Source organism: Aptenodytes patagonicus, chromosome 17 (assembly GCF_965638725.1).
Source record: "Aptenodytes patagonicus chromosome 17, bAptPat1.pri.cur, whole genome shotgun sequence".
In the NCBI taxonomy this organism is placed as follows: domain Eukaryota; kingdom Metazoa; phylum Chordata; class Aves; order Sphenisciformes; family Spheniscidae; genus Aptenodytes; species Aptenodytes patagonicus.
Window position 1 is genome coordinate 5,691,948 of NC_134965.1, and position 25,437 is coordinate 5,717,384.

A 25,437-nucleotide genomic window follows, 5' to 3' on the forward strand; every position below is an offset into this window, starting at 1 on the left:
GTTGGTTGGTTTGTCTGTTTGTCTGTTTGTTTGTTTGTTTGTTTGTTTGTCTGTTTGCTTGGTCCCCCCTCGACTTTTCTCTCCCTCCTCATCCCAGGCCGCCGCCGGCACGGACAAACGGACTGCGGCGGGCCCCTGGCCCCGCCCCCGGCCCCGCCCCCCCTACGGGGCGTGCCCGGAAGCGGGGCGGGAGGCGGCGGCCGCCCAGCGCAGCCCAGCGCCGCGGGCCGGGGCCGCTCGCCCGCCCGCCCGCCGCCATCGCCGCCATGGCCTGCGGCGCCTCGGCCGCCGAGTGCCTGCGGGAGTGGGAGGAGCTGCAGGACGGCTACCAGCACATCCAGGTACCGCCGCCGTGCCCGCGGGCGGCCGCGCCCCGCCGGCTACGGTCCCCGAGAGCCCGAGCCGAGCCGGCTCCGGGCCGTCCTCCCCCCCCCCCCCCCCCCCCCCCCCGCCGCCGGAGGCCGGCCGCTTTCTCCCGGGAGATCCCGGCCCGGGGTCGGTGACCTCAGCCACCGGTTGGGCAACCGCCGGTCGGAACCGAGCGCGGAGGGCCGGGGCCGCCGTTGGATCGGGGCTCACCCTGCCCCCGAAGCGGCGGGGGGATCGTTAGGCTCTGCCGGGGCAGCGTTTGGGCGAGGGACCCCTCCCGCCGAGCCGAGGCACCCCGGGGTTACTGTCAGCGGGGGCGGAGGCGACGGGTGCCCCGGCAGCATCCCTAACGGGTGCTGGGGGCAGCCGGGGTCCCCCTGCTTGGATCCCGGTGGCTTTTCCCCCCGTGCCCCTGCCCCAGCCCTCGGTTGCGACTCATAAATGAGCCCTTGTGCTTTTGGGAAAAGGGCTTCCAGGCAGGGCAGGGGGTGCCAGGCTGCGCCGGGGCACCGCCAAGGACCCGCTTCAAGCCTCGCCTGGACGCGGGGGGGGGGCTTGGAGAGAGCGGGGGCTTTCCAGGGCTGGTCAATCTAATTATCCAGCCTGCGAAGGACGTGGCGTGGAGATGCGAGATCTCCGGGTTTTTAAAGGCTAGGAGCGGGGAGCGGCGCTGCCTGGCATGGCACGGCACGGCCAGGGATGAGGCGTGCAGATGCTGGTTCACGCTCCTTGTTGCTGCTCTTAGCCCAGCTCCAGCAAGCCCAAAGCCAGCCTCGCAGGGGAACTGGCCAGCGGAGCAGAGGCAGCCAGGAATCTGGTCACACCACAGCTGGGCGCCTTGCTCCAAGGTCTCCCTCGACCCCCGGCACGCTTGCTCTGGTGCCCCGTCACCCCTGGGGCTGGCTGGGGGCTCTGTGCCGGGAAGGTGACTGGTGTCAGAGATGTTTCCACCTGCTTTGTGTAATCCCCAGGGCGCTCGCTGCTGGGGGAAGGAGTGGGCAGGGTTCAGCTCAGACAGAGGTCACCCCAGACAGAGGTCACCCAAGGAAAAGGTTGGCTAACCCTCTGCTGCTGCGGTTCAGATCAGTCGGCTGCAGCCGCACCAGTTCCCTTTCCCCCTCCTTCCTCCCCCCGGCCCCAGGAGCGGGGTGAAGCGGATGTTGTTGCGGACACGCCGCAGCTGTGCCCAGATCTGGGGCAAGGGAGGCTTTGAGAAACCTCCTCTTGCTCCATAAGGGTTGCGTGGATGTCCTGGGTCGCCTGCTTTGAACCCTGCGTGCAGCCGCGCGCTGCCGGCCCTCGCGCCGTGACGGCCCTTTCCTTTGGAAACCTTCTCCTGGGGCGGCTCCTGATCCGGGCTGTGTCCGAGCGTGCTGCTCGGGTGGCGCACGGAGCAGCGGGACCCAGGCTGGCATCGCTAAAGGAGCTGTCGCAAAAGCTGCTTGCTCTCAGTTAACTCCAGAGCAGGAGAAGGACCTGACTCCAGATGGGAGCAGGAAAGCTTGATGGTCGAGCAGGGAATGTCCCGTGAGAGGTTGGGGCCATAAATCACTGCTGGGGGAGCCAGGGCTATCTGGGATTCATTCCCACCCTGCCGCTGCTTGTCGGCGGAGGGAGAAGGAGTTGTTTCCCTCCTCTGAGTCTCAGTTTCACCTTTCTCCTTTGGGAACAGCTTTGAGATCTGCTGCTGAAGTGCTCGATAAGAGCTACGGAGGCTAAAACGTGGGTGTGTCAAGGTCTAGTCCAAGGGTTGTTGGGAGCAGCATTTAATTCCCTGGTGGAGGTGGCGTTCAGGCTGCCCGTGGTCGAGGTGAGGCTGTTTTCCAGCTGACCTGGACAAGAAGGAGCACTGATCCAGCACGCTCTCTCCTTTCCTTTCTAAATATAGCGGAAGAATGGCATCTAGCCTTACCCAGGTGCGGTTGGGTTACCGCCGCACAAGGAGCCGGGCAGTTGGCTGCAGCCCTGCTGCAAGTCCATCCCCTTTGTCTGGCTCATTGACGGGCTCCTTCCAGCTTCCCTCCGGGGTGCTTGGGATGGAGCCCCAGAGCCACGCGTCGGGGCAGCAGCAGATGCTGCACGAACCTCCAGGCAGAGAGAGCCTCTCGTCCCGTCCCAGCAGTCAAAGCCACCGCTCCCGGGTGGCTGTGGCCCTCGGTCGCAGCCCTGGCCCCAGCAGTGTTTTCACCCCGAGTCTTTCCTATCGCCTGTGCCGCAGCCAATGGTTTCCCAGCCACGGGAGCATCCCTGGAGCGAGACCGTGTTGCCGGCTGGACTTTCACAGCCCGCAGCTGGAGTGGGGCCGGACACAAGCCAGGTGCGAGAGCAGGAGCAGGCTGTGCCGTGGGGAGGTGCCCGCACCTGTAGATAACTTCCTTGGGATTGGGGATGGACGTCCCCAGCGGCTGCTTCTGCCCCCACGGAAGCAGGGAGGGCCGCAGGCTGCCCCCAAACACGCCTGGCCTTCTGCAACCACCTCTTGTCTTACCCAGCCTGCTGTGCAGGTGAAGTTAGAGACAATTTTTAACAGATGCATCAACAGATGCCCCCACAGGGGACCCAAGGACAGGGACAGCTGGGCAGGCAGCTGTAATGCATGCCGGTCTCTCCTTCCCAGGATAATCACAAGCTGTACAAGCAGAAACTTGAGGAGCTAACCAAGCTCCAGGATGGGATCTCCAGCTCCATCGCACGGCAGAAGAAGCGGCTGAAGGAGCTGTCGTTGTCCCTCAAAAAGTAAGTTGGTGTCCTGCGACGGCGCGGGGCGGGACGGGAGGGGAGAACAGCAAGGACAGGGCTGTTGAACTCATCTCACAGCTCTTGTCTCCAATACAAACGTTACTGCAGCCTCACTGATAGCAAAGTCCTGTGGAGGTCTGGACTCACCCAGGCAGATCTTCCTCCGCTTCCCTTTCCTCTGCCCCGATCTGAGCCTTCTTTGCAGTTCAGAGCTTGCAAGGGCTTTGCAGGTAACTTGAACTGGCCCCCGTCCCACACAAAGCTCCCTCCGTCCTTCCTCGAGGAGAAGACCCGTCTGACCTCACCTCGCTCTCATTCCTGCTTCCTTTTCTTGAGCAACATCCCAGCCTGACAGAGGAGCTCACCCCGCAGATGGAGTCGCAGACTTGCCTCCAGTCCATCTTCCCTGTCCTTGGGGTGTCCTTGTCGGAGACAGTCCTGTATCAAGTGCCAGCACGTGCTGATTGTGTTACGGAGGCTATCCTGATGCCAGCGCCTGTGTTTCCTCCCCAGATGCAAAGCCCACATGAGTCCCGAACAGGAGGAGTCCATCCAAGAGACCCAGAGCCTAATAAAAGAGAGGCAGAACGTTTTCTTTGAGATGGAGGCCTATCTGCCAAAGAAGAATGGGTAAGAGGCACCTCGCCTCTGGGTTAAACACCAGGTCTTCCCTCCGCCTCCCTGCAGGACAAACCTGCTGTCACCCTGCTCCCAGCAGTGTCACAGCCGTGCTGCCCCGCTCAGGCTCCCCGGAGGACGCCTGGGCAGGAGCCAGGCTGAGCCTCTGCAGTGCTGCGCTTGTCCCCCTCGCTCCTCTGCCTGCCCGTGGCCTTCACCTGCCCTTGAACGGCGGCCGTGCGCGGGGGGGGAGCCCCGGCAAACACCCCAGCGCCTGCTGGAGGAGGGGTGTGTGCTCTGCCGCCTGTCCCCCTGCCCTTGGGAGGAGATGCCAGAGCGTTTGTGCCAGTCACGCCGCCTGGCAGCTCCGAGTGGAAAACAGCTGGGGGCTCGTTCCCGGCCCCACGGCCTCAGCGGTGGCACGAGAGGGAACGGCTCTGCCTCGCCTCCCCAGCAGCGCTGCCAGCTCCCGGACAGGCGCCCGTCCTAACGCCTCTGCTCTCTCCCCAGGTTGTACCTGAGTCTGGTGCTCGGGAACGTGAACGTCACGCTGCTCAGCAAGCAGGCCAAGTACGTCCCTCTCGTCACTGCTGCGGTGTGCTTTGCCTGGCTCGGGATCCCCTTGTCACCAGGAAACGACAGCTCCTCCCGGGCTGAGCTGTCGCACGTGCAGACACGTGGCTGGCTTGACCCGCCTGGTGCAGATTCCCTTCCCAGGCTGTCCCCTGCTTCCTTTCCCAGAATCAGCTGAGTCCTTGACTCCCCCTTACGCTCCTGCCACCGGGCTGGGACGGACCATTAGCTCTGACAAGCTAAATAGGATCCTCCACCAAAGCTGTGTCCAGGTTTCCCCCGTGTTAGGGACTTGCAGGAGAGACAGACTTGTGCAGCCACTGGCGAGCCCCCTCCTCTTCCCTTGGGAAACACCAATGGCCGATTTTGGCCCACGAGAGCGCCCCACACGCTGGGACACTAATGCCAGAGGTGCCCAGCCAGGAGCCCGTGTCTCCCTCCCTCCGTTCCCCAGGCCTCCCCTTGAAGAGCTGAGCTGAGCAGATGCCAACCTGCCCAGCTTCCCAGAGCCCTCTGGGCCACCCGCCAGGTTTGGCATGGTTGGGGGTGACTTGAAGCTGTCTCACCTGTGTGAAAGCAGCCTGGTGTGCTCTCCTCTCAGAAATACCCAGGGGACCAGGTTTTTCCTCGGCATGTCCCACAGGTTCCCAATGGAGCATCACTTTTGTCCAGCCGGGTGGAATGGGAGGACAGAGACTTCCAGCAGCTACCTTGCTCCAAGCCTGTCCTTGTGCTTCCCTGCAGGTTCGCATATAAAGATGAGTATGAGAAGTTCAAGCTCTACCTCACCATCATCTTACTCATCGTGTCCTTCTCCTGTCGGTTCCTCCTCAACTCCAGGTGAGTCCGGCTTGGATGCCGGGCAGAGATCTCCTCCCAGGGCCCCTGCGTTCTCCTCTCCCCTCCTGAAAGGTCCAGAGCTGAACAGGAGATCCTGACAAAGGATCTGGCCGCTGCCCTGGAGGTGGGGTGGCTTTTGTGGCTGTTGCGGTCTCGCTGTGGCCATGTTGGATGGTGGAGAAGCAGGTCTCCCTGCCCGCAGGGTGGGTGGGCATCCTGCAGCGATGGCTGTCTCGGTGCCTGTGCCCCCAGCGCACGGGCAGTGGCTCTGCTGCCACCTTTACATCCTGCTTTGTTTCCCACCAGGGTGACAGATGCTGTCTTTAACTTCCTCCTGGTGTGGTACTACTGCACCCTCACCATCCGGGAGAGCATCTTGATCAACAACGGATCCAAGTAAGTCCCTTGGGCTCGGGGAGGGGGGCCTGCAGCGAGTTGGTCCTTTCTCTGCAAGGCCCGGGAGTTGGGAACTATTGCGTAGCTCCGTGCTTCCCAAGGGAGCAGCTCCCTCCTACTCAGGGTGTGTAGCAAACCCTGGTAATGAGCTGTAGGAGTGGGGCGGGAGGAACTCCCCCTGCGGAGGTGGTGCGGGAAGGTGGAGCAGCGGTTGGAGCGGCCCCGGCCCCTGGGTGCCGCCTGGACCGGAGGCTCTGGGTCCTGCTCCACGCACGGCCGTTTCGTAACCAGCCCTGCTCCTTGCCTTGCCCTGGGAGCTGGAGGGCGGCTGGCGCTGGGCTGCCGCTGCTCTCCTGGTGCGTGTTTGGGTCTTGATTCGTGCTCAAGACCTGACGCGCCTTTTCTGTGTCTGCCTTCCAGAATCAAAGGCTGGTGGGTTTTCCATCACTACATCTCCACCTTCCTCTCAGGTGTCATGCTGACGTGGTAAGTCTGCGTCCCCCCGTCTCTTGGCTGTAGAGACCCCGGCCTGCTTGGGCTGCGGCCAGCTCAGATGAAGGGGCCTTCACTGCCCTAACCCGTGGCCGTAGTCCTGCTCTGTGGATGTTGTGGTCTAACAGTCGGCTCCACACGTTCCTCTCCAGGCCCAAGCACCCCAAACAAAAGCAGCCCTCGGCACCTTTGCGTGGCAGGCGGCGCAGGCAGGGTCCCTGGGCTGGGAAACACGATCCCCTGCGTTACAATTCTTGTGGAAGGGCTGTCCCAAACTCCCGTTTTGGTGGGAGCCGGGGCGAGGCAGAGCGCCGTTACCCCGGCCGTGTGGCAGGCAGGGCTGGCTGCGTCCCCTCTCAGCCCCGCGTCCCCCAGCCAGCATTGTCTCTCCGCAGGCCGGACGGGCTCATGTACCAGATGTTCAGGAACCAGTTCCTCTCCTTCTCCATGTACCAGAGTAAGTGCTGCCACGTGTGCCGGGACAGGGGGCTGGGACCGCGGCTGGCCTCGGGTGCCGAGCGTGCCTGCCCGGCTCTGCGACACATGGGGACCCAGCTGTAGCTGCTCACAGCTCTCGGCTCACCTGCGTTTTCCTTCGGCCTCTTTCCACCACCCTGGCGCTGGGACAGTCTTTGTGGGCAGCGTCATCTCGGAGCCGGGCTGATGCTGGGGCCAGGGGACGATGCCTGGGCACCTGCTGACGGGAGCCACGCTCTCCTTGCAGGCTTTGTGCAGTTCCTCCAGTACTACTATCAGAGCGGGTGCTTGTACCGGCTGCGAGCGCTGGGCGAGAGGCACAACATGGATCTGACTGTGGGTAAGCCGGGATCTTCCCTTACCGATTGTCCCAGTCCAAGTGGACCTGCCGTTGCCGCAGGGCCTGCGGCTGCTAGCAGCCTCCCTCCCAGCACTAGTCCGGTGCCCAGCTAACTGGGAGCTGTGGTTTCTGTTAAAGGCAATGGTGACAGTTACTTTTGTTTCGAGGTTAGTTTGACTGTGGTTTATCGGTGGCAGAAGTGGTAAAAGCTACAAATAAAGCCAAAGCTCTGAAAGCAGCGTCTCCCGTGAGGCGGCAGCATCCTGTAGGCTGGATGCCCCCTTCCTTCTGCTCTCCTGGGGCCGCCGGTAGTAGCGGATGTGGCTCCTGGCATCCGAGCTTCCCCCAGGAAGCTGCTTCACGGGCAGAAAACCTCCCTTCGACACCCCACGTACTTGCGGGCTGTCACCTCCCCGGCCCCTGTGACACTGAGCGTTCAGGCTGAGGCACAGCAGCTGCGAGCGAGGGCAGCTTCCTCCAGAGAGGTCCACGTTAGCCTAGGGCTAGGAATCCCTGCCGCAGTCCTCCCTCCCAGTGAGTACAAGCGCCCGCAGCCAGGCTGCGTTAGCCCGGCAGGACCTTCTCAGCCAGGCGCGGGGTGGCCACTAAACCTCCCTGCCCGTGACCTCCGGAGCTGGGCTCCATCCGGTCCCCCGGCTAGCACGTTCTCGGGTCCCCGTGCAAACCTTCGTCCTTTGCAGAGGGCTTCCAGTCCTGGATGTGGAGAGGCCTCACGTTCCTGCTTCCCTTCCTCTTCTTTGGGCAGGTGAGTGCGCACCGATCCTTGCGGGGACCTGCAAGAGGCCAGAGCCTCAGGTGGGAGCGGATCATGCCGTATTCCCGGCTGCGCTCGGCAGCCTGGACGTCCCACAGGTCCCCGCAAGCTGCTGCAGCCATGCGATACGGATGCCAGGGGCAGGGAAATGCTTTCGACAAATGCTGAGCCTTTTCTTTTCCTCCAAAGCACCCACCCACCTCCACGACTCGGCTGGTGAGATGGGGAGGACCTGGGGTAGTTCTGCCAAGCGCTCAAGTGACATGCAAAATAACAGCAGAGGGGCTGGCTCCGAGAACCCTTCCAAAACCCTTCTGAGCTTCAGCTCTGAGCTGCTGCTGAAGGTCCAGTTCTTCCTGGGTCAGAGCATTTAGGCCGATGGCCAAAAGCAGTAGGCTGGTCTGAGGCTTCCTCCCGGCCGTTGGGCTCCAGAAGGTGGCAAGAAAGGGGGAGATGTCCCAGCTGGGGTCCTCTGGGGATGAGTCCTCTGGCCCCGAGCCTGGACGGGGTATTCACCGCGTGCTGGGGCAGGCTGGCCTCACGCAAGGTCTGCGTGGGGTTTGTGCCCAGAGGAAGCAGCCGGATGAGCCTCTGAAAGCAGAAACTCCCCCTAAATCTCCTCTCTCCTGCAGTTCTGGCAGCTCTACAACGCTGTCACCCTCTTCCGCATGATCCAGCACCCGGAATGCAAGGAGTGGCAGGTAAGGGGGGCTCCCAGGCAGCTGCCCCGGGGTGGGGGACGCCCCAGGCAGGTCCCTCCTGCTGACTCGTGCCTCTGCGGTTCCCGCAGGTCCTCATGTGCGGCCTCCCCTTCTTCATCCTCTTCCTGGGGAACTTCTTCACCACCCTCCGTGTCGTCCACCAGAAGTTTCAGAACAAGAACAAAGACACGAAGCAGAATTGAAGGGGGGCAGCGTGGGGGCCAGGACTGTTTCTCCCCACCGGCCCCATCTCCCATCCCCGTCTCCTCGATGCCGTCCGGACTCTGGTGTCTCACCGTTCTTGGAAGCCTGGGTGTGGGACAGAGCTTGGGGCCTGCTCGCGGACAGACCGCGTGTTCACTGGGGTGCTGGGTCCGTGCCCGAGTCACTCACCTGGAGTCGGGAGCACCCTGCAACTCCTGTCCCGTCTGCCTTCCTCCTCCAGGAGAGCGGGGCTCCCCTTCCCTCTGCCCCGGAGACATTGACTGGGATGGTTCTCCGGGGTCAAGCCCAGCTCTGCTAGCGCTCCCCACCCCGCTGCGGGCAGGGGGCAGCCCGGGGTGCCCGGCTTGCATCAACTCCCTTGGGACAAGGCAGGGTCCAGGGCCACTGGCTGCCTCTTGCACAGCTCCTGGGGCGGTCAAGGCTCTCCCCCTTCTCTCCCCAGCGCTGCAGCCAGGGCAGCCCCTGCACGTTGAGGGCAGAGGTGAAGAGGCCCTCACGTCTCATAGGCTGCAAGCAATCGCTTCTCTGGCTGCCCCAGCAGCCCCTCTTTACTTTCAAGGGCAGTTGGAGGCCGTGCCCAAGTGCTGGTTTCCAGGGTGTGTCGTACCCCAGTTCCTCCTTCACCTTCAGGCCGCGGGGCAGGGGGGGCTGAGGTGGAGGAGCTGCAGCACTGGAGGGGTTGGGAGCACCACGAGCCTGAACCAGGCTTCACGCTGGAACTGCGCGAACAGCGCCCTGGTCTCGCATCTCTGGAGGATGCACGTGTAAAAAATAAAGGGACAGTGCTGCCTCGGGTCACCGGGGCGGTCCCAGAACAGCGTGCACGCTCTGCTCTGCGGTTTTGGCTCATCTGGCAGGGAAGAAAAGCCATCTCCAGGTGCCCCCACACCAGCCTGGGGTGCAGGGCGTGGTGGGGACAGGAGGGCAGCGCTGCGAGCTCCCTCCCGCAGCACCCCCTGGCCTGCACAGCCCCGGGCTGTGGCCAGAGCTTTGACCACCCACGGAGCCAAGCAGAGCCCAGCAGGACTTGGGTGTCCCTGCAGACTGGGGGGAAGAGAAGCCCTGTACTACCACCGGGAACTCCTGAAGTGCTGGGAACCAAACAGCACGTCTAGCACAGCTGTGCCTCAGTCCAGAGCCATCCATCCCCCGTTGCCGTCCTCGCTGCCCTGCCGGGGCTCAGCACCCCAGGGTAGGGGCTGCCCCCAGCTCCAGCTCCGCCTAAACCCAGAGCTGCCCCCGCTCCCCATGTTTCCTCCTGGTTAGCAGCCATGGCTCCTCCTGCCTCCCTCTTCCCTCTGGCTGAGCAAAGAGAGGGCAGGAGGCAAACTACAGAAACAGTATTTTTATTCCAAGGGCAAATGTATTTAAATAATTTACAGTCATTGGACAGCCTGAAAGGTTGTTGGTTTTTTTTTTCCATGATTAAATCACAAAGATGTTAAAATAAAAACAGTATTTAAAAAAATGACCGTACACAGCATGAGGGAGGGGCTGGGCACAGGGGAGCCGCCCATTGCAGGACCCCAGGGAGCAAGCAGGGCCCCTGCGGACTGAGACCCCCCAAGACCAGGTCTCTTCCAGAGGGGAGAGGAGCCATCCCCTCCCCGCTGCGTGCTGGAGCGAAGGCGGGCAGCGGGGGGAAAGGAGGGGGGTGCCTGTGGGGCAGCTCTGTGCCCAGGGCCGGCTGCCAGCCCCGCATCCTAGAAATGGCCAAACAGGGTGGGAGGGAGGCGAGGACAGATCGCTGCCCCACGCCGTGCCCTCGCACCAAACCCGCAGCGCAGGGGGCTGCCGGCTCCTCCACCCCTCTGCCGTCCCCAGGCTGCCCGTGCCGGCAGGCCAGGGTGGTCTCCAGCCCCAGGGGATAAGGCAACACCTCGTGTTCAGGGAAGGAGCCCGAGCTCCCCCGGCACCGTCCGTCCCTCCTGCCCCACATCAGCTGTGTCCCTGACCTCATGGCTGGTGCCACGAGGTGGTGCCGGGGGCACCGCAGCTCCCGGACAACAGCCTGAGCTACCCCCCTCCCCCTCTCAACCCCTTCCACCCCCCAGGGTACACAGCCCGCCCCGGGGGGCTGCTGTGGCCCAGGAGGGGTTGGGAGTGACACTGGGGTAGCTGTGGGCTGGGGACGACGCCGTCACCCACAGCAGCAGTGGGCGAGCAGGCTTTCCACCTCCCACGGGCCCATGCCTGGGGACCTGTTCTCTCCCCGGCCCCGCCAGCCCCGCTCTTAGCTCCAGACGTCCAAAGAGTACCGGCCCTTCGTCATCAGTTTCTTTACATAGTCCACGGCCTGGGGCTGGCTCATGTTCCCGAACTCAGCCACGATCTCGTAGAAGGTGTTCTGCACATCCCGGGCCATGTTGCGAGCATCGCTGGAAACAAGGGGACCGTGAGCGAGGCAGTAAGACATCAGAGCCACAGAGCCCTGGTCGCCTCTCAACACCCGAACACGGACGGTTTGCTCACCCCAGCCCACCTGCCCGGCCGCTTGCCCTCCCCTGCAAGGACAGCGTAACCCTCCCAGGGCTTGTAAGGCACAAGTGGGTAAACTGAGTCACACTCGTTTTCCTGAGAATAGGAATGTTTTCCCAAAGCCCCTTCCCTGCCACCGGACCTACCCGCACACGTAGATATGAGCGTTCCCCTCATTAACCAGCTTCCAGACGTTTTCCTTGTTCTTCTTCAGTAAGTGCTGAACATAAACCTGGCAGGAAACAAGGTGGGAGTGAGGCGAGAGGAGCCGAGCCCCCACGCCGCAGGCCATGGCGAGGGAGGGGAAGCCAAGCCCGTGCCGGTGGCTCCACAAGACAGCGGAGGCGCTGGGTGCTCCTACGACTGCCACGGGCCGCCTTCCCCAGCAGCGAGGCTGCAGGCTGGGAGTCTCCAGCCCTCGGGGCCTTTTCTTCCCCCGCCGCCACGGCTGGGAGCGATGGTGGGCAGCATGAGCAAGTGGCTGGGGGACTAGAGCGGTACCTTCTCAGCCTGGTCCCTGGAGAAGGCGACGTTGAGCTGGGTGAGGACTCCCTCCTGATGGAAGCGGGCCAGCTCCTCGCGGTACAGGTAGTCCTCACGCTCATGGCGGCAGCCGTAGTAGAGCACCGTCTCGCCCACCTCTTTGCCTGCAGAGCCACACGCCACCCATCAGCTGGCCCCCTGCAGCCCCCAACCCCGTCCTCCCCACCTCCCCTCGTCCTGCCAACCCGGGGGAGGCAGAGCTGCGCGACTGCTTCTGTTTATAAGGGGAAGCTCGAGGCGGATTCCCAGAAGTACCCGTATGCTTTAGAAATGAGTCTAAGTGACTTGACTGCGGTTATTTGGAGTCGTGGTGGCAGAGGTCAGAGAACTGGCTCAGGTCTATCTGCCCCCCCAAACATCCTCTGTGGCCAAGAGGAGAACAAAGCATCCTCGTGCTGGGCAAAAACACTCAGCTGTGTGGCTGCTCCACCGCCTCTGCTTTTTGCTAGACCCCATCAGCGATGTGAGCAGCACAAGCTGCACCTTGGAGGCACTGACTGGCCCCGCAGAGCACTGTCCTGCAGCAGCTCCAGTCCCCAGGGAAGTTTGTGGGCCCTCACCTTGCTGCTTCAGCCAGGCCCGCTCCTGAATGAAGCCGATGAAGGGGGCTATGCCAGTTCCCGGTCCAATCATGATGACGGGCGTGCTGGGTTTGAAGGGCAGGCGAAACTGCGACTTCCTGACGTACATGGGCACCAGAGAGTTGCTCCCGTTCTCATCGGGCACCTTGTTCTTGAGCCAGTTGGTGGCCACCCCTTTGTTCAGGCGTCCCGTCTTGGTCTCGTACTCCACCGTGACGGCACAGATGTGGATGGTGTTGGGGTGAACCTGCGGGGAAGGGATGTCAGCGCCAGGCAGAGAGGGAGCCCCAGCAACCCCATAGCTCATTCCCTTGTGCTCAGGGATGGGGAGAAGTTTAACCTAATGTTAACGTTGAGACAGCTATTCCTCCCCTGGCAGACCAAACCTCCCAGCATGCCCCACATGGGGCTTCTGTCTTGCGCCCGACTCGTCACAGGACCACTGAGCTTCCCTCGGTATTGCCAATAACCTCAGGGCTTCAGGCACAAAGTAAAGAGTGAATTCTGACCAACCCCTAAAATGCCACCTTGCTTCCAAGCCCTGAAAGCAAGGCCTACGGGTGAAGAGGAGCAGGGCTGCAGGGAGGGTGGTGGTATCAGGGCGCAGCTGGCTGCAGCGTGGGACCCTCTGCAGACCCTGTGGAAGTTGGGATAACCCCCTCTTCTCATGCACAGAGATAACTAAAGCTGTCCCCCTCACAGAAAGCATCGCCAGGGCAAGTTCCCCATGTCCGGTCGCCAGCTGAGAGGGGGACCGTGGCACTGTGGAGCTGCAGCTGAAGCGGTCTCTCAGCAGCCTCAGTCCCTTGCTGGAAGCACGCTCACCTTGGAGGAGGAGGCAATGGAGTAGTAGCGGGCCTGCAGGCGGGGCAGGAGCTCACACAAGTGGTCGATGGGGGGCCGCAGCGAGGGCATGTCCTGCAGGATGGCCAGGATGTTCCTCCGGGCCTCCACCACCCAGCTGAGGTAGAGAGCCTGCGGGCAAGGGCACATGCGTGACAACTTCCCTATGTGGCTGGCAAACACTCCCTCAGCTCTCTGCACATGGTGCCCAACGGTCCTGGATCCCTTTTGGGGATCCTCCAGCACCCAGTTCAACCCAGCAGCTTTGCTGGGAAGGCCACAGCTCCCACCTTCCCCTCAGCAGCAGACGACGCCATTTTGCGGAGGCGCTCCTGCTCGCCGGTGTCCGTGGCGTACTGGGCCAGCTCATAGAGGACATTGGTGCGGGGCGGGTTGGTGATGTCCAGGTAGTACGTCAGGGCTGTACGGTAGGACGTGGGGCAGGGGAAGGGATGTTTCTTATTGGATTCCTCTGGAGAAGAGGGAGAGGAGGAAAAAAAAAAAAAATTAAAAATCAGCAACCGCATGCTGTTATGTTAGAGATCTCGTGCCAGCAGCTACATGCAGTGTATGAGAGCTGGAGACAGCAGAGGAACCGGCTTCAGGAAGGAGAGAGCAGCCCTAGGGCTGAATCAGCCTGTTGGCCAAAGCCCTGATCCCACACTGAAGCAGCTCCAGCACAGGGCAGCTCCCTCTCCAGGCAGCTACGTCTCCCAGTAGCCCATCTTGTGTTTCACAGATGCTGCCTGACAGCTTATCAGCAAAAAAAATATCCCGTGCTCCCCAGTGGGGCTCTCTGCCCCGAGATACCCATGCACAGAGGCACCCAGCAAACTCCCAGACCAAGCAGGAGGGCTGTTCTCCGCAGCTAATTTGGCCTCATGCACTTACACCTCCTTCAGATCTGGCCTCAAAAGTGTCCTTAGTCTCCTTCAGCCATGGACAGTCGTGCTCAGAGCCCCTTTGGGAAAGGTAAGCACCAGCAGTCAAGGCTGGAGCCATTCAGTTCAGCAAATGAAGAGGTCCGTAAGGGACAGGAATGACAGTGTGAGGCCGGACAACGTGGGACACCGCACAGGGGGCCGCGGGCTCTGGCAGTGCGTTAAAGCCACTTGGTCCCTTGAAACCAGGAGCTCTCTTAGGTTTCTGGGCCAGCGCATCTGATGCCTCAGGTCAGGCTGCGCTGCTTCAGGAGTAAGATGGGCAGCAGCTGCCATCTCCCTCCTGCCAGAGGCCAGCTCTGCTGGGAACACTGCCCAAGAAGAGCTCCTTGTATCAGCACCAGTGCTCCCTCCTGGCAGTTCAGTCCCCAAGCCTGTGCCTCCTCCAAGGACTGAATAACAGCATCTCAAGACACTAAGGCTCCTGTTGAGCTCTGGGACTGTTGCAGCAGAGGGATGCTCTGGCAGGCTGATGCTCTGTAATTAGGAGTGTGCTGTTACATAATTTGTTATTGAATGGGCACACTAAGCGCGTTTCACAACTGACCCACTTCAGCCGGCTCTCAGCAAGCGGGCTCTGTGCCACTGCTAAAACGGTACGGCATTCGGAGCGGCCACGGGACGTCTCTGTTTGCCAGGAGGTGCCCTACGGGACCTGAAGGTGATCTGGCTCCCGCTCTGGTGGGAAGGACAGAATGGTGGGAATGCCGCACCTCGAGCACTGTGTTCAGTTTTGGGCCCCTCACTACAAGAAGGACGTCGAGGTGCTGGAGCGTGTGCAGAGAAGGGCAACGAGGCTGGTGAGGGGTCTGGAGAACAAGTCTGATGAGGAGCGGCTGAGGGAACTGGGGTTGTTTAGCCTGGAGAAAAGGAGGCTGAGGGGAGACCCCATCGCTCTCTACAACCACCTGAAAGGAGGTTGTAGCGAGGGGGGGGTCGGTCTCTTCTCCCAAGTAACAAGCGATAGGAGGAGAGGAAATGGCCTCAAGTTGTGCCAGGGGAGGTTTAGATTGGACGTGAGGAAAAATTTCTTTACTGAAAGAGTGGTGAAACATTGGAACAGGCTGCCCAGGGAAGTGGTGGAGTCCCCATCCCTGGAGGTATTTAAAAGACGAGTAGATGAGGCACTTAGGGACATGGTTTAGTGGGCATGGGGGTGTTGGGTCGACGGTTGGACTCGATGATCTTAGAGGTCTTTTCCAACCTTAATGATTCTATGATTCTATGACAGAGGCTGTAGCTGAAGGAGAACTGCTGACGCTCGGGTGATCGTTACTCACCGTCCAAATTGTTTAGGGACATGATTGTGTCCAGATCCATGCCCAGGATCTCACCAATCTGATTCACCAGAGAAGAGTCGTTGGCTGGGTACACCGCCACATGGTCCCCAGACTCGTACCTGGCACGAGAGCAGGAGGAGAGCAGATGAAACACCAGCGCCACTTCTCATCCACCCCAAGCCTGAGCTGCTCAGCTAGAAGACAAGCGGGCTGGTGCAAGGGGCAGTAGGACAACACTGAGATCTGAGCTGCTACGCAGTGCCTGCACAATCAGGGATCCCAAAGAGCTGGCAGTAGTAGCAGAAAGGACCATTGTGGAATAATGGTTTTAAGAACTAGTATTTTTACAAGGCACCTCCAAGATAACAGCAGTTTTGCCAGAGACTTCAACGAGGCCAGACTTCCAGCAAGGACAGGCCAACTCCCTGACAGGCAAGGAGCAAAGCTGCTCAAAACCTCTGCAGTATTTTGTTGTGTTAAGCCACCTAGATTCACAGCTTTCTCGCAAACACAGAGAGGAATTTAAGCCAGCAAGAGGATTTTTAAGAACAGGGCTTTTTTTCCCCTATGCTTGTACACCTAAGCCAGGCAAGCCCAGGCATGAGCCATCCCCAGCTTTCCCCTCTCTCGTAGCTCATCTGCCCTCTCATTTTTTGAATGCCTCCTAGAGAATTCTTGCAGCTGGGACTGCTCAGGTAGGACGGGTATGTGCAGCCAGCTCTGGAGGGACCCGGAGCAGCCAGCTGGCACGGCCAGGCGCAGCACAATAGCTAGGACAAAGTCCTGACATGGGGTACCTGATATGTGATACAGAAGTCCAGAGGGGCAGTGTTAAGTAATTATGCGAACAAGGTCCCCTTCTGAAGTGCTGGATGAGGCCAGTGCCACATCCTTGTTCTTTGCTCCTGATGCAGACTGCTCCTGCCAAAATAGGGGAGCAGTTTCCCATGGGAAACTACCTGATTTTGGAATTGGAGATATCCAGCTCCAGGTGCATAAGGTGTCGCTCTCCACCCTCGTTCAGCTTGCGGTTCTCTGTAACCTGGGCCAGGAAGGGGTTCTTGGCATCAAACGGTCTGGAAGGAAAGACAAGGATCCTCCGGGTTACTCTCCTGCAGGCTCACAGTGCTTTCTGTATCCAAGCACGTTCCCTCTGCCTCCAGAGCAGGCCCCCCATGATTTGAGCATGGGGCTGTCCTGGCTCATGTTTCAAAGCACACCACAGCACAAACCAAATTATGATCATGCTGCTACCCACACTGGCAGAAAAAAAATGATCACTTCCCTTCTAAGCACAGCCCAGCAGTCAACAGCTTCTGTCCCATTAAGAACAAGCAATGCAAAAGTAAATAGGAGGGAATGTCACATCTCAAAGAGATATTTCAGTTTGGAAATAATTTATACAGCTAATCTTCCCAAAGCAAAACTGCAAGCAACCATCACGCATTAGCTACCTGGGCAAGGAAAGGCTCTGAGTGACCTCAAGACAGACGCTGCAAACGTACCAGCCAAACACCACATGTGAACACAGCCACCTTCTCACACACTAACGATTCATTAACTGGGGAATCCCCAAGAGTCCCAGTGAAGATCTGAGCCTGTTTCTCTTGGGCAGACATCTGCCACATGGCTGCATTGCAGAAATGGCACTGCCCGCATAGCACGCGTTGTTAGAAACATCAAGGACTCCATCGGCCGAAGCCTGGCCCACGTACACCCTGCCCAGGGCAGTTTGGCACTTACGGCTTCTGGTTCTCGTAGCTCTTGAGACGACCCATCTCACCGGTGTAGACTTTGTTCATGTTCACATCCGTGTGCACCACCAGCTCATACTGGCGGATGCTGGAGGAGGAAGGGGGAGAGAAAAAGAGGAAAAAAGTCAAACTGGAAATCACGAGGTACAGCTGGAACCACCATCTGCTTCGCTGGATTTGCTGCAGTTCAAAAACAAATGCAACTTCCACCGCTTCACCCTTCTTGAGACATTAAGAATCAGACAGACCACGCAGAAAGCCCAAACCAAGAGGAAACATCAGCTTCACTGAGAGCATCGCAACCCAGCAAAGCCATCCACAAAGGAACCAAACCCATCACATCCCCATTCGGAACAGAAATCCAGAGCTGGGTTCAAACTCGCACCAGGACAGGCTCAGTCCAAATAGCCCCACGATCTACTCCACATGTGCCCTCTCAAGTCTGGAAGGGGAGGCAGCACACAGGAAAGGGGACAGCAGCTCAGGACTGATGGCACAGCCACCAGCCAGAGGTGGCCGATCTCTCTGGCACCCAGAAGAACCTGCTCCCATACCCACCTGGACTCTTCTCCTGTAGCCTCCACCCCAAAGTGCTCACACACCGCAGGCCAGAACTGCTCTCTCCAGGTGATGAAGTCTTCTTCCAAGCTAGCCAGGGCAAAAGAGAGATTTAATAACCCTGCCCAAGGGAGAGCAAAGGGCTATTTTCCCAGAGGAGCCATCTGAGATCCCTATGGACTTCCTCCTTCACCACGGGAAAAGGCATTTGCCCTTGGATCCAGGCAGTTTTGGTATGTCTACATGCCCACAGATCACCAGAAGAGCGTCTTCAGATCACTAAGTGGGTGGGAGGGAACTGTTGCTATACCAGCCACCCCTCCCTTCACCAGGTCTGCCAAGGAAGGCTTTGTTATTCAGACTCAGTCTTTAACCAACTCAGCTACCCCTTGCCCACTCTTGGCATTAGGTCTCCTTCCTAAAAGGCAGATTCCACCATGGCAATGCTTATTTTTCTGGGCTCAGAGCTTCCCACACACAGCACATCCCTCTCATCAGATCTTGCAGCCCTTAAAGGTAGAGCCACAGGTTGATGCCTGTGGCACCCACAGGGTGCTCAGGAAAGCATAGAGAGGTGTGTGTGTCCCCCAAAAAAAGAAAAATCATTGTCTGAGTTGGAAAATTGCTGCCTTCCACCATAAAACAAACAGTTCACAAGGAGATGGAGTTTGCCTCCTCCACAGGGACGGGTGAGTTTATCCATACAGGCTGGGTTAGCAACGGAGCTGCAGCAGGGCGCAGGCAGAGGAGGCTGCAAAGCCTCCTCGAGTACATAACTATGGTCATTTAAAGCTGATGTGGGATTTCCCAGACACAGGATACTCGTAAGTGTACAGGGATCCGATTGTGGGAGAGAGAGCAGACAGATACACGCTCAGAGACGTGTCAGCTCCCACAGCTAGCCCTATGAAGTTTACTTCTGTCTTAGTAGTAGAGCCAACTCCCTGCCAAGGTCCCTTCCACGATGCTTTAGCCAGCTCTGACCAGCCCTTAAAGCCAAGTTACTCACTTGCCATCGTCATCTCCTAGCCCAAGTTCAAAGATGCGTTGGGCTCCAAGCTCCTCCAGCCTCTTGTCCACATACTTTCCCATGGCATTGAAGTGCTCATAAGTCTTGTTCCCCAGCCCAAAGACCTGGAAGGGAACACTGGTGAGTGCAGAGAAGCAGGGGCTGGACTTTTCCCATCCAGTTGGCATCCTCTGGCTCGTATCACCCAGCAAAGGATGTTGAAGAAAGACAGCAAGACCTCTCCCAGCTCCCCGTCAGCTATTTGTGGACCTTGAGTAAGAATCTACCACTGGAGAGTGTCTGGTCAGTAGGCACCACCACCTCCCCTGAGCCAGGCCTCAGGTATGTCAAGAGGATGCACACAGGAGAGCTGCCTGCATCATCTCCTCGAGGCACCAGAAAGAGCCTGGACTGCCTGGAGACCAATTGCTGTCCCTTGCCTCCCACAAACAGCTCAGCAAATGTTTGCTCACTGCTTTACACAGAGCAGCTTAACATCTCCAGCAGTGGATTTTCTCCTCATTTGCAATTATTATGCTGCCTAAGGAATTTGGCCGGGGTTTAGGTGAGGTGGCTATATCTCAGCCAATTATTCAGCTCAGCACAGGAGCTCCTGCTCACACACTCCTCCAAGCGATTTAATTTGCAGGAGAAGATCTGGCCCAGGGCTGCTCAGTTAGCTTCTGAACAGCAGCAGCAACCTGTAACTCATTTACAGACCTTGAATCCAATGCCTACTGGGCTGTTTGTGGCAAGACATTACCAGCGAACCCCTGTGATTTAGGGAATGGAGAGAGCACTCCGACATCCGCATTTAAAGCCCCCAGATACATGTTTGCAAGCGTGCACGAAGCTTGGAGAGGAAGACAATAGGGACCGCATGTGACACAGGCGTACAAGGCATAGACATCATGTTGTGCCTTTACCCAAGCCATGCGCAGGCACAGTGGAGGGCTTTTGACTTTCCTGCCCAAATGCAACATGAACTGGAATTGAGCCGCTTACTGCAAATCGGAGACCCGACAAGTCAGCGTCGGCCTCCTGCAGCCAGTCGTAGAAGTCTTGGGCATTGTCCGTGGGATCACCCTCGCCGTAAGTGGCCATGCAGAACACAGCTAAGGACTTGTCGATCTCAGAGAGGCGACTCAGGTCCGACTACAACCAAAGGAAAGAATAAACCCTCAAGGTTCCCACAACACGGTTATTGGTCAAGCCTATTCCTACAATACAGCTGCCTCTGGTGTGCAGAACAGCACCACGTCATGTCAAAGAGCTGATTACAAAAGGGGTTGGGAAAGGCCAAACCCACCCAAAATGGCAGGGAAAATAAAGCTAACCACCCTCACTGGACTGCAAGTCAATACTTCTACCCCACCAGGAAAGCAATGGGATTTTCCATACAAGGCTTTAAGGGACCAGGATCGTTGTTCACTCTGGTGAGCACCACAATGTCAATGCCTCTGTCCAAGACTGCAGCAGTATGGGACCAATGCTAACTACAGAAGGAATACGGAGCAAGTTTCATGCTGCCAATGGATGACTCGCAACTCCCAAACACTCCAGGCTACCTTCCTCTTTCAGTCACGTTGCAGTGTTCACTCCAAATCTGTAGAATGGCAAGGACCAAGCCCATCTCTGCATCTCTCAGGCTGACCTTTTCTCCCCTAAATGACACTACTAAAAGGGCAACTGTCCCTTGGCCAGGCTCCTTCTGGGTTTTTTTTAGGGGATACTAAAAGGATGTTACCTATCCTGAGGCTGTACATGGCTAAATTACCAAGTCATACTCCTCTGGATCCGCTGCCATGCCCCGGAGGCCGTAGCGATGAGCATCTTTGGAGAGACGATTGGCAAACTCCTCTGCTGTACCTGTCTGGGAACCGTAGAAAACCACTATGTTTCGCCCCTGGAGAGAAAAAGAAATCCCTGTTAAATTTTTATTACTCATTTGGCAAATGCACGGACGAAGCACATCTTATCAGAGACAAAGGCAACACCTGGGATCAGGAGCCCTGGGCTGCAACCTAAAGGCAAGTAGGAGTCTGCACCTGTACGGGACTCCACGACGGGTTTGCGGCAGAAAACTCAAGGCTAAGCTGTTAATAAGAACATGACTCTTGTCAATCTCAGAGGGGTGACTCAGGTCAGGCTAAAACCCAAAGCAAAGAATAAACCCTCAAGATTTATTCTCAACCTCAAGGCTGCAGCGTGACTCCTGAAAACAGGGAACTCCCTGGATGAGAAAGCAGACTTGCCTAAGCTTTAGGAAAGTGCCTAAGCACCAGAGCACCAGAGCTCCTGCTCTGCCGCAAGCCAGCTACTCTGAAGTAAAACGGAAAATACATCCAGTCCCTGCTTCTTCCTCTGCTTCCTCTTGTGTCCAGACCAGCAGAGTCAAAACCCGCCAGTTCTGCGTACAACAATTCCCATTCCAGAGCGAGCCAGTTTGGGAACCAACCACGCAGATAAACAACTGCCAGCCAATGACTTTAAAGTCTCTGCCATTTCCCTCCTGACTTTGATCTCATATTACACTTTTTTTTGCACCAAATTTTCACTTCAGTTTTTTTCTCTAACAACTCTCAGGCATAGACTGGAAGAGCTATTCCTGCCTGCCCACCCAGCCTTCCTCTGGATGCTCTTTGCAGCAGATAGGTGTCTGTATCCAAACCAGTCCCCCCTGCTGACAGCTAGACAGTCTCCAGAGGAAACCGGGAAGGACACGAGCTCCCCCACCTTCCCAGCACCCCGCGTAGCCAGAGCGAGAAGCTTACCGTCTTCTTCATCTTCTCAATGAAGCTGCTGTCTCTCACTGGAGCTGCTCTGAAAGACAGGAGGAACCTCCTTTCAGATGGGCACGTTCGTTCTTTAAGGTCAGGAATAAGCAAGTGGGGAAACAGTGGCCCCCAAACCATACCACATCTCAGATGGCTACCCAAAGTGGTGAGAGTCCCCATCGACCACTCTTATTTACCCTGTCACAGGGATACCCATCGCTCAGCTGCAGGGCTTCTCCTCTGCACACAGCCATGGACCAGGGACTCTCAGAGCACAGGGGAATAGCTGACGCCCTGCCTTACCTCCATCGGTAAATCCTCCCGCAGGCAAAGCCCAGAAACTCAGCCCTGAGTGTCAGGAAACCTTTACTCTATCAATTGCTCTGAGAGGTTTCACAGCTGAGCAGGTTACAAGGATCTCACAGAGCTACAATGCAGGAGTAAGTCTCCAGAAAAATCTCAGAGGCCAAGCCACAATGGGAGAGAAGGGAATGGAGAGCTCCCTGCTTCCCCCACCACAGCGGACAGGCAGGGGATCGGTGCTGAGCCATGCCCCCCAGGGTGCGTTCCCCAAGCTTGAAGTCAGACAGGGTTAAAAAACAGCTGTTCCGACCTCAAAATAGCATGCCAGACCGGAGTCCCAGAGCTGGAGAGCCCTGCAGAGCAGACAGACGCAGCTGATCAGACCCACAGAGCCTCCGGCAAGGCGACCACTGCCCGCCGAAGTCCCGCAGGGCTCGTTCCTGCACTGGGGTTTCCGTCCCCAGTGCAGATCTCCGGCACAGAAGGCGTTTGTATTATCACAGGGAGGTGGCTTTCTCTCTCTCGAAAGAGGGACAAACCGCAGCAGCATGAGAAACATCGAGGCAGAGATTCACACCACTATGGCTACCCTATTAGGTAGGGAGCCAGAAGAGCTTTGCTATCCTAAGCACACCCATGGACTGTCACAGGGTGACAGCAACCCAGCCCTGGGGACCCTGGGAGCCTCACAAGCAGAGGTGGCTCTAGCTACAGTCAGATTAGGCGCTGGGGTCTTTTCAAGGCAGGAGGACAAGTGCCAGGAGCTCACTTGCTGTATTCCCCACTGGAGCTTCAGTAGCCGGGAGGAGGAACGTGGGACCCATTCCCGTTTCTCTTTCACAACGGAAGAATGCAAGGCTGGGTCTCCCGTGGGAAGAGAGAAGCCTCCAGACAAAACACAAATGGTTTTGGCCCCAGCCCATGTAAGAATGCGCAGAGCTCGCTAACAGTTTCCTAAACTCTGCAGCCCAGAGGGAGGGATCTCTGCGGATGTGCTGAGACATTTGCAGAGCACACACACACACACAGAACGGCAGGGTGAGGGACGTTCAGCAAAGCATGTCTTCAAGCACCCCTTTCTACCCAAAGGTTTCAAGGAGCTCCGTAACCTGGCCTGAGAGCTCCGAGCACTGACACAGCCCCATACAGCACGCGCTGAAGACGAGCGAACCCTACCCAAAAACGCTACCTGAGGCGGCCGTGCTCCCAGGAGAGAGCTGCTTCGCACTCCCCACTTTGCTCTCTCAGCAGTTAACAGCCTCCCCACGTTGTCGTTTGTGCTTCGTTGGGAACAGGGGTATCACAAGCATCTTAGAGAGCAGCCCCAGCCCTGCCCATGCTACCACCAGGACGGGGGCTCGGGGGAGCTGCCCCCCCAGCCGGCTCACAAGACTCAGCTCTCACTTAGCTTTTGGCTCCCTGGTGAACTTCTTCGGTTTACTGACCTCTGCAAATGAGATCCAATTAAAATAGCTGTTGGGTCAACTGCTAAACAAAACGCTTTTAAAGGAGGAGGAAAAAAAAAGTTTTAGATCCTTTCAGCAAGCTCCCTTTGGAAGAGAAAAGGGTGCAGCACATGGAGCTCGTCTGTTTTCAAAAGGAGGCAACCCTGCACTGAAGTGTTGTGGTGAAGAACAGTCTGTGGCTCAGACACAGAAGCAATAATGAGTCTGGCTTTTGAAAAAAGGCTACACAACTCCCTGAAATTGCTTCATCAGGGTGGCTCAAAAATCTGAGCTGCAAAGACGCGCAGACGCTGAAGACAGAAATGACACTCATTTTTACTGCTCAGCCAGGAAAACTTAGAAGAGAAAGCATGTTTTCAGCAACGACTGCTCTTACAGCTTAGATAGCTCAGGGCAGCGACTCCAAGAGAGTTAGAAGTGACAGGTAGAGGAAAGGGGATTAACTCCATTGTCGGAGCAAGTCTTTAGCTTGTACAGAATGCCCACCCTTGGTGAGAGCCTACAGCACAAGCGACTCCCAGGGCTCTCTACCACTTTGGTTTCAGAAGAAAAAAAGGAGGGGGAAGGAAGCTCCCGACAGCTCAGCAATGATACCAAAGCCTCTGTCTCAGCCGAACACCTCTCCTTCAGAAAGCTCCCACGCCTGTGGCTTTCCTCCCGAAAGCACACGTACATGCAGAAGTGAGAACGCAGCCTGGACGTTGCAGAGAAACTGAGTACCGACAGCAGGGTCTCCTCTGGAGCAGCCTGCCTCCAAGCGGAGCCTCTCCTCTTCCTTCTCCTCCTGCCCCAGCAGGCAGAAGCACCCCACTCCGCCCAGCTTTGGGACGGCAGGAGTGACCCATCAAGTCAGAGCGATCCCCGCCTGCCCATCGGGCAGATTAACTCACCTCGCCACGGCCGCCTCTTCTCGCGGGGCCGAGTACACGCAGCCCATGGTCGGGGCAGGGAAGAGGCAGACAAAGAGTCGCAGGGCAGCCGTGTCTGTCTGCAAGGGGAGGTGTGGGGGGACGGATCTAACTTAGCTCTGGAGCAACACGCACACAGGCCTTTCCATTCTGCTCCTCCTGGGCATTAAAGCCAAGCGTCAGCCTTTTGTTAAGGAGAAGAGAGGCAGCACAAAAGGTCCCGGCACGGGTCATAGCAGGAGTGGTCCTGTCCGCTCAGATCCTCGTGGCGGGGCTTTGGAAGTTACCGAGTGGATCCGCACAGTCCTGAGAAACTGCAACATCTGGCAGCAGTGGCAGAAAGGAATTAGGAGTGGAGAATGAAACCTCCCAGGATCCTCTGCAGCACACATCCCTCTCCCACCCGCGTGGAGCAGGGGGACGGGACACAAAACCCTCCCCCAGCCTTGTTACCTTGGAAACTGTTTATATCACAGCTGCTTTTATATATATTCTTTAAAAAAAAAAAAGTCGACGCTGTAGCTGAATGAAACGATTCCAGACACTGCATGAGCAACGCTACGGGTAACTATGGCAGTGCCATTACGGAGGCAGCTCAAAGGAGTTTGTTCTCTTCAGGATCCTATTAAATTAAATTAGAGGTGGTCTCTCTCTCTCTCTCTCACACACACACGCAGGCAGCAAAGAGAGCTAATCAGACTAAGGAGTTGGAGCAATTCCTGCCACAGGAAGCCCTACAAGCACCAGGGAACGGATTTCTCTATAGCTGCAGAATAGAGATAAGCCAATTTCTGCCCCAAACAATGTCAAAGATGGGGGGAGAAGGGAGGGGGGGTGACGCTCAGCGTACCAGTCCATGTCTCCCCAGGGCAACAGTCTGCACAACTCCAGAGCGGGGACACAAGAAAGGAAAGAAATCTGTGATTGAGAAACACGCAGAGGAGGAGCAGCCGAAGAATAAAAATAAATTAGTGCATTCCCCAGCAATGCCACCGCGAGGAAGCGTGGTGGCCACGGCTGCATGGCGATGGAGAGCCGTTCTTCCTAATGACATCTGCAGAACAGGCTGCGGGGAAGGCTGCTCCGGTGGTTTCAATTAAGTCTGAAAATGGTCAAAACACAAGCAATCCTCAGTCAGCGGTATCCCGGCCTGCCCCACGCATGCGTGTTACATGACAGAGGTACAGGACATCTCGTACGCTGCAAGCCTCTGCACATGCTGGGCTCTGCTCCTTCGGGCAGGAGAACAGCTCCGCTTGGCTGTGAGGGTAAGGGATCAGCAAGCGCCTGAGTGGTAGCCGAACCCAGAGATGCATCGTCAGGGCAAGATCATGACCATTCCCAGGCCACGTGGGCTGGTGGAGCCACGCGGAGTGAACCCAGCCCAGATGCCATCCAGAACGGGGTATTTTGACCGTGCATCTGTTCTTCCACAATCAAGGGCAGTTGCA

At 58.0% G+C, this 25,437-nt stretch overlaps 2 protein-coding genes across 6 annotated transcripts in view; one reads left to right on the forward strand and one right to left on the reverse strand.

Moving 5' to 3' along the window:
* Positions 1–242: 242 nt before the first annotated feature.
* TMEM120A (transmembrane protein 120A) lies at positions 243–9,360 on the forward strand. Its single transcript, XM_076354226.1, has 12 exons — positions 243–341; positions 2,987–3,105; positions 3,622–3,738; positions 4,237–4,296; positions 5,044–5,139; positions 5,446–5,535; positions 5,956–6,021; positions 6,423–6,484; positions 6,752–6,844; positions 7,546–7,610; positions 8,252–8,320; positions 8,410–9,360. Exons 1-12 carry the CDS (start codon positions 267–269, stop codon positions 8,521–8,523), a joined length of 1,026 nt encoding a protein of 341 aa, XP_076210341.1. The 5' UTR covers positions 243–266; the 3' UTR covers positions 8,524–9,360.
* Positions 9,361–9,875: 515 nt separating this feature from the next.
* The window catches only part of POR (cytochrome p450 oxidoreductase), a 31,936-nt gene continuing 16,374 nt past the window's right edge, over positions 9,876–25,437 (reverse strand). For all 5 annotated transcript variants that reach the window (XM_076354222.1, XM_076354225.1, XM_076354224.1 and 2 more), the window contains 14 exons: positions 21,307–21,355; positions 20,310–20,438; positions 19,538–19,687; positions 18,533–18,657; positions 17,524–17,613; positions 16,955–17,053; positions 16,171–16,287; positions 15,212–15,330; positions 13,281–13,462; positions 12,973–13,122; positions 12,127–12,394; positions 11,525–11,670; positions 11,170–11,255; positions 9,876–10,923 (listed from right to left, as the gene is read on the reverse strand). In XM_076354222.1, coding sequence (XP_076210337.1) covers positions 10,779–10,923; positions 11,170–11,255; positions 11,525–11,670; positions 12,127–12,394; positions 12,973–13,122; positions 13,281–13,462; positions 15,212–15,330; positions 16,171–16,287; positions 16,955–17,053; positions 17,524–17,613; positions 18,533–18,657; positions 19,538–19,687; positions 20,310–20,438; positions 21,307–21,355 — 1,855 coding nt within the window. In that variant the 3' untranslated portion in view covers positions 9,876–10,778. The remainder of the gene's footprint in view (positions 10,924–11,169; positions 11,256–11,524; positions 11,671–12,126; positions 12,395–12,972; positions 13,123–13,280; positions 13,463–15,211; positions 15,331–16,170; positions 16,288–16,954; positions 17,054–17,523; positions 17,614–18,532; positions 18,658–19,537; positions 19,688–20,309; positions 20,439–21,306; positions 21,356–25,437) is intronic.

What these genes read in the sequence shown, in the direction of transcription:
- TMEM120A (XM_076354226.1), top strand. Translation starts at nt 267, where the DNA reads ATGGCCTGCGGCGCCTCGGCCGCCGAGTGCCTGCGGGAGTGGGAGGAG. An exon ending in TTGATCAACAACGGATCCAA is followed by an intron (nt 5,536 to 5,955) that starts GTAAGTCCCTTG and finishes TCTGCCTTCCAG; the next exon opens with AATCAAAGGCTGGTGGGTTT. An exon ending in CTCCTTCTCCATGTACCAGA is followed by an intron (nt 6,485 to 6,751) that starts GTAAGTGCTGCC and finishes CTCTCCTTGCAG; the next exon opens with GCTTTGTGCAGTTCCTCCAG.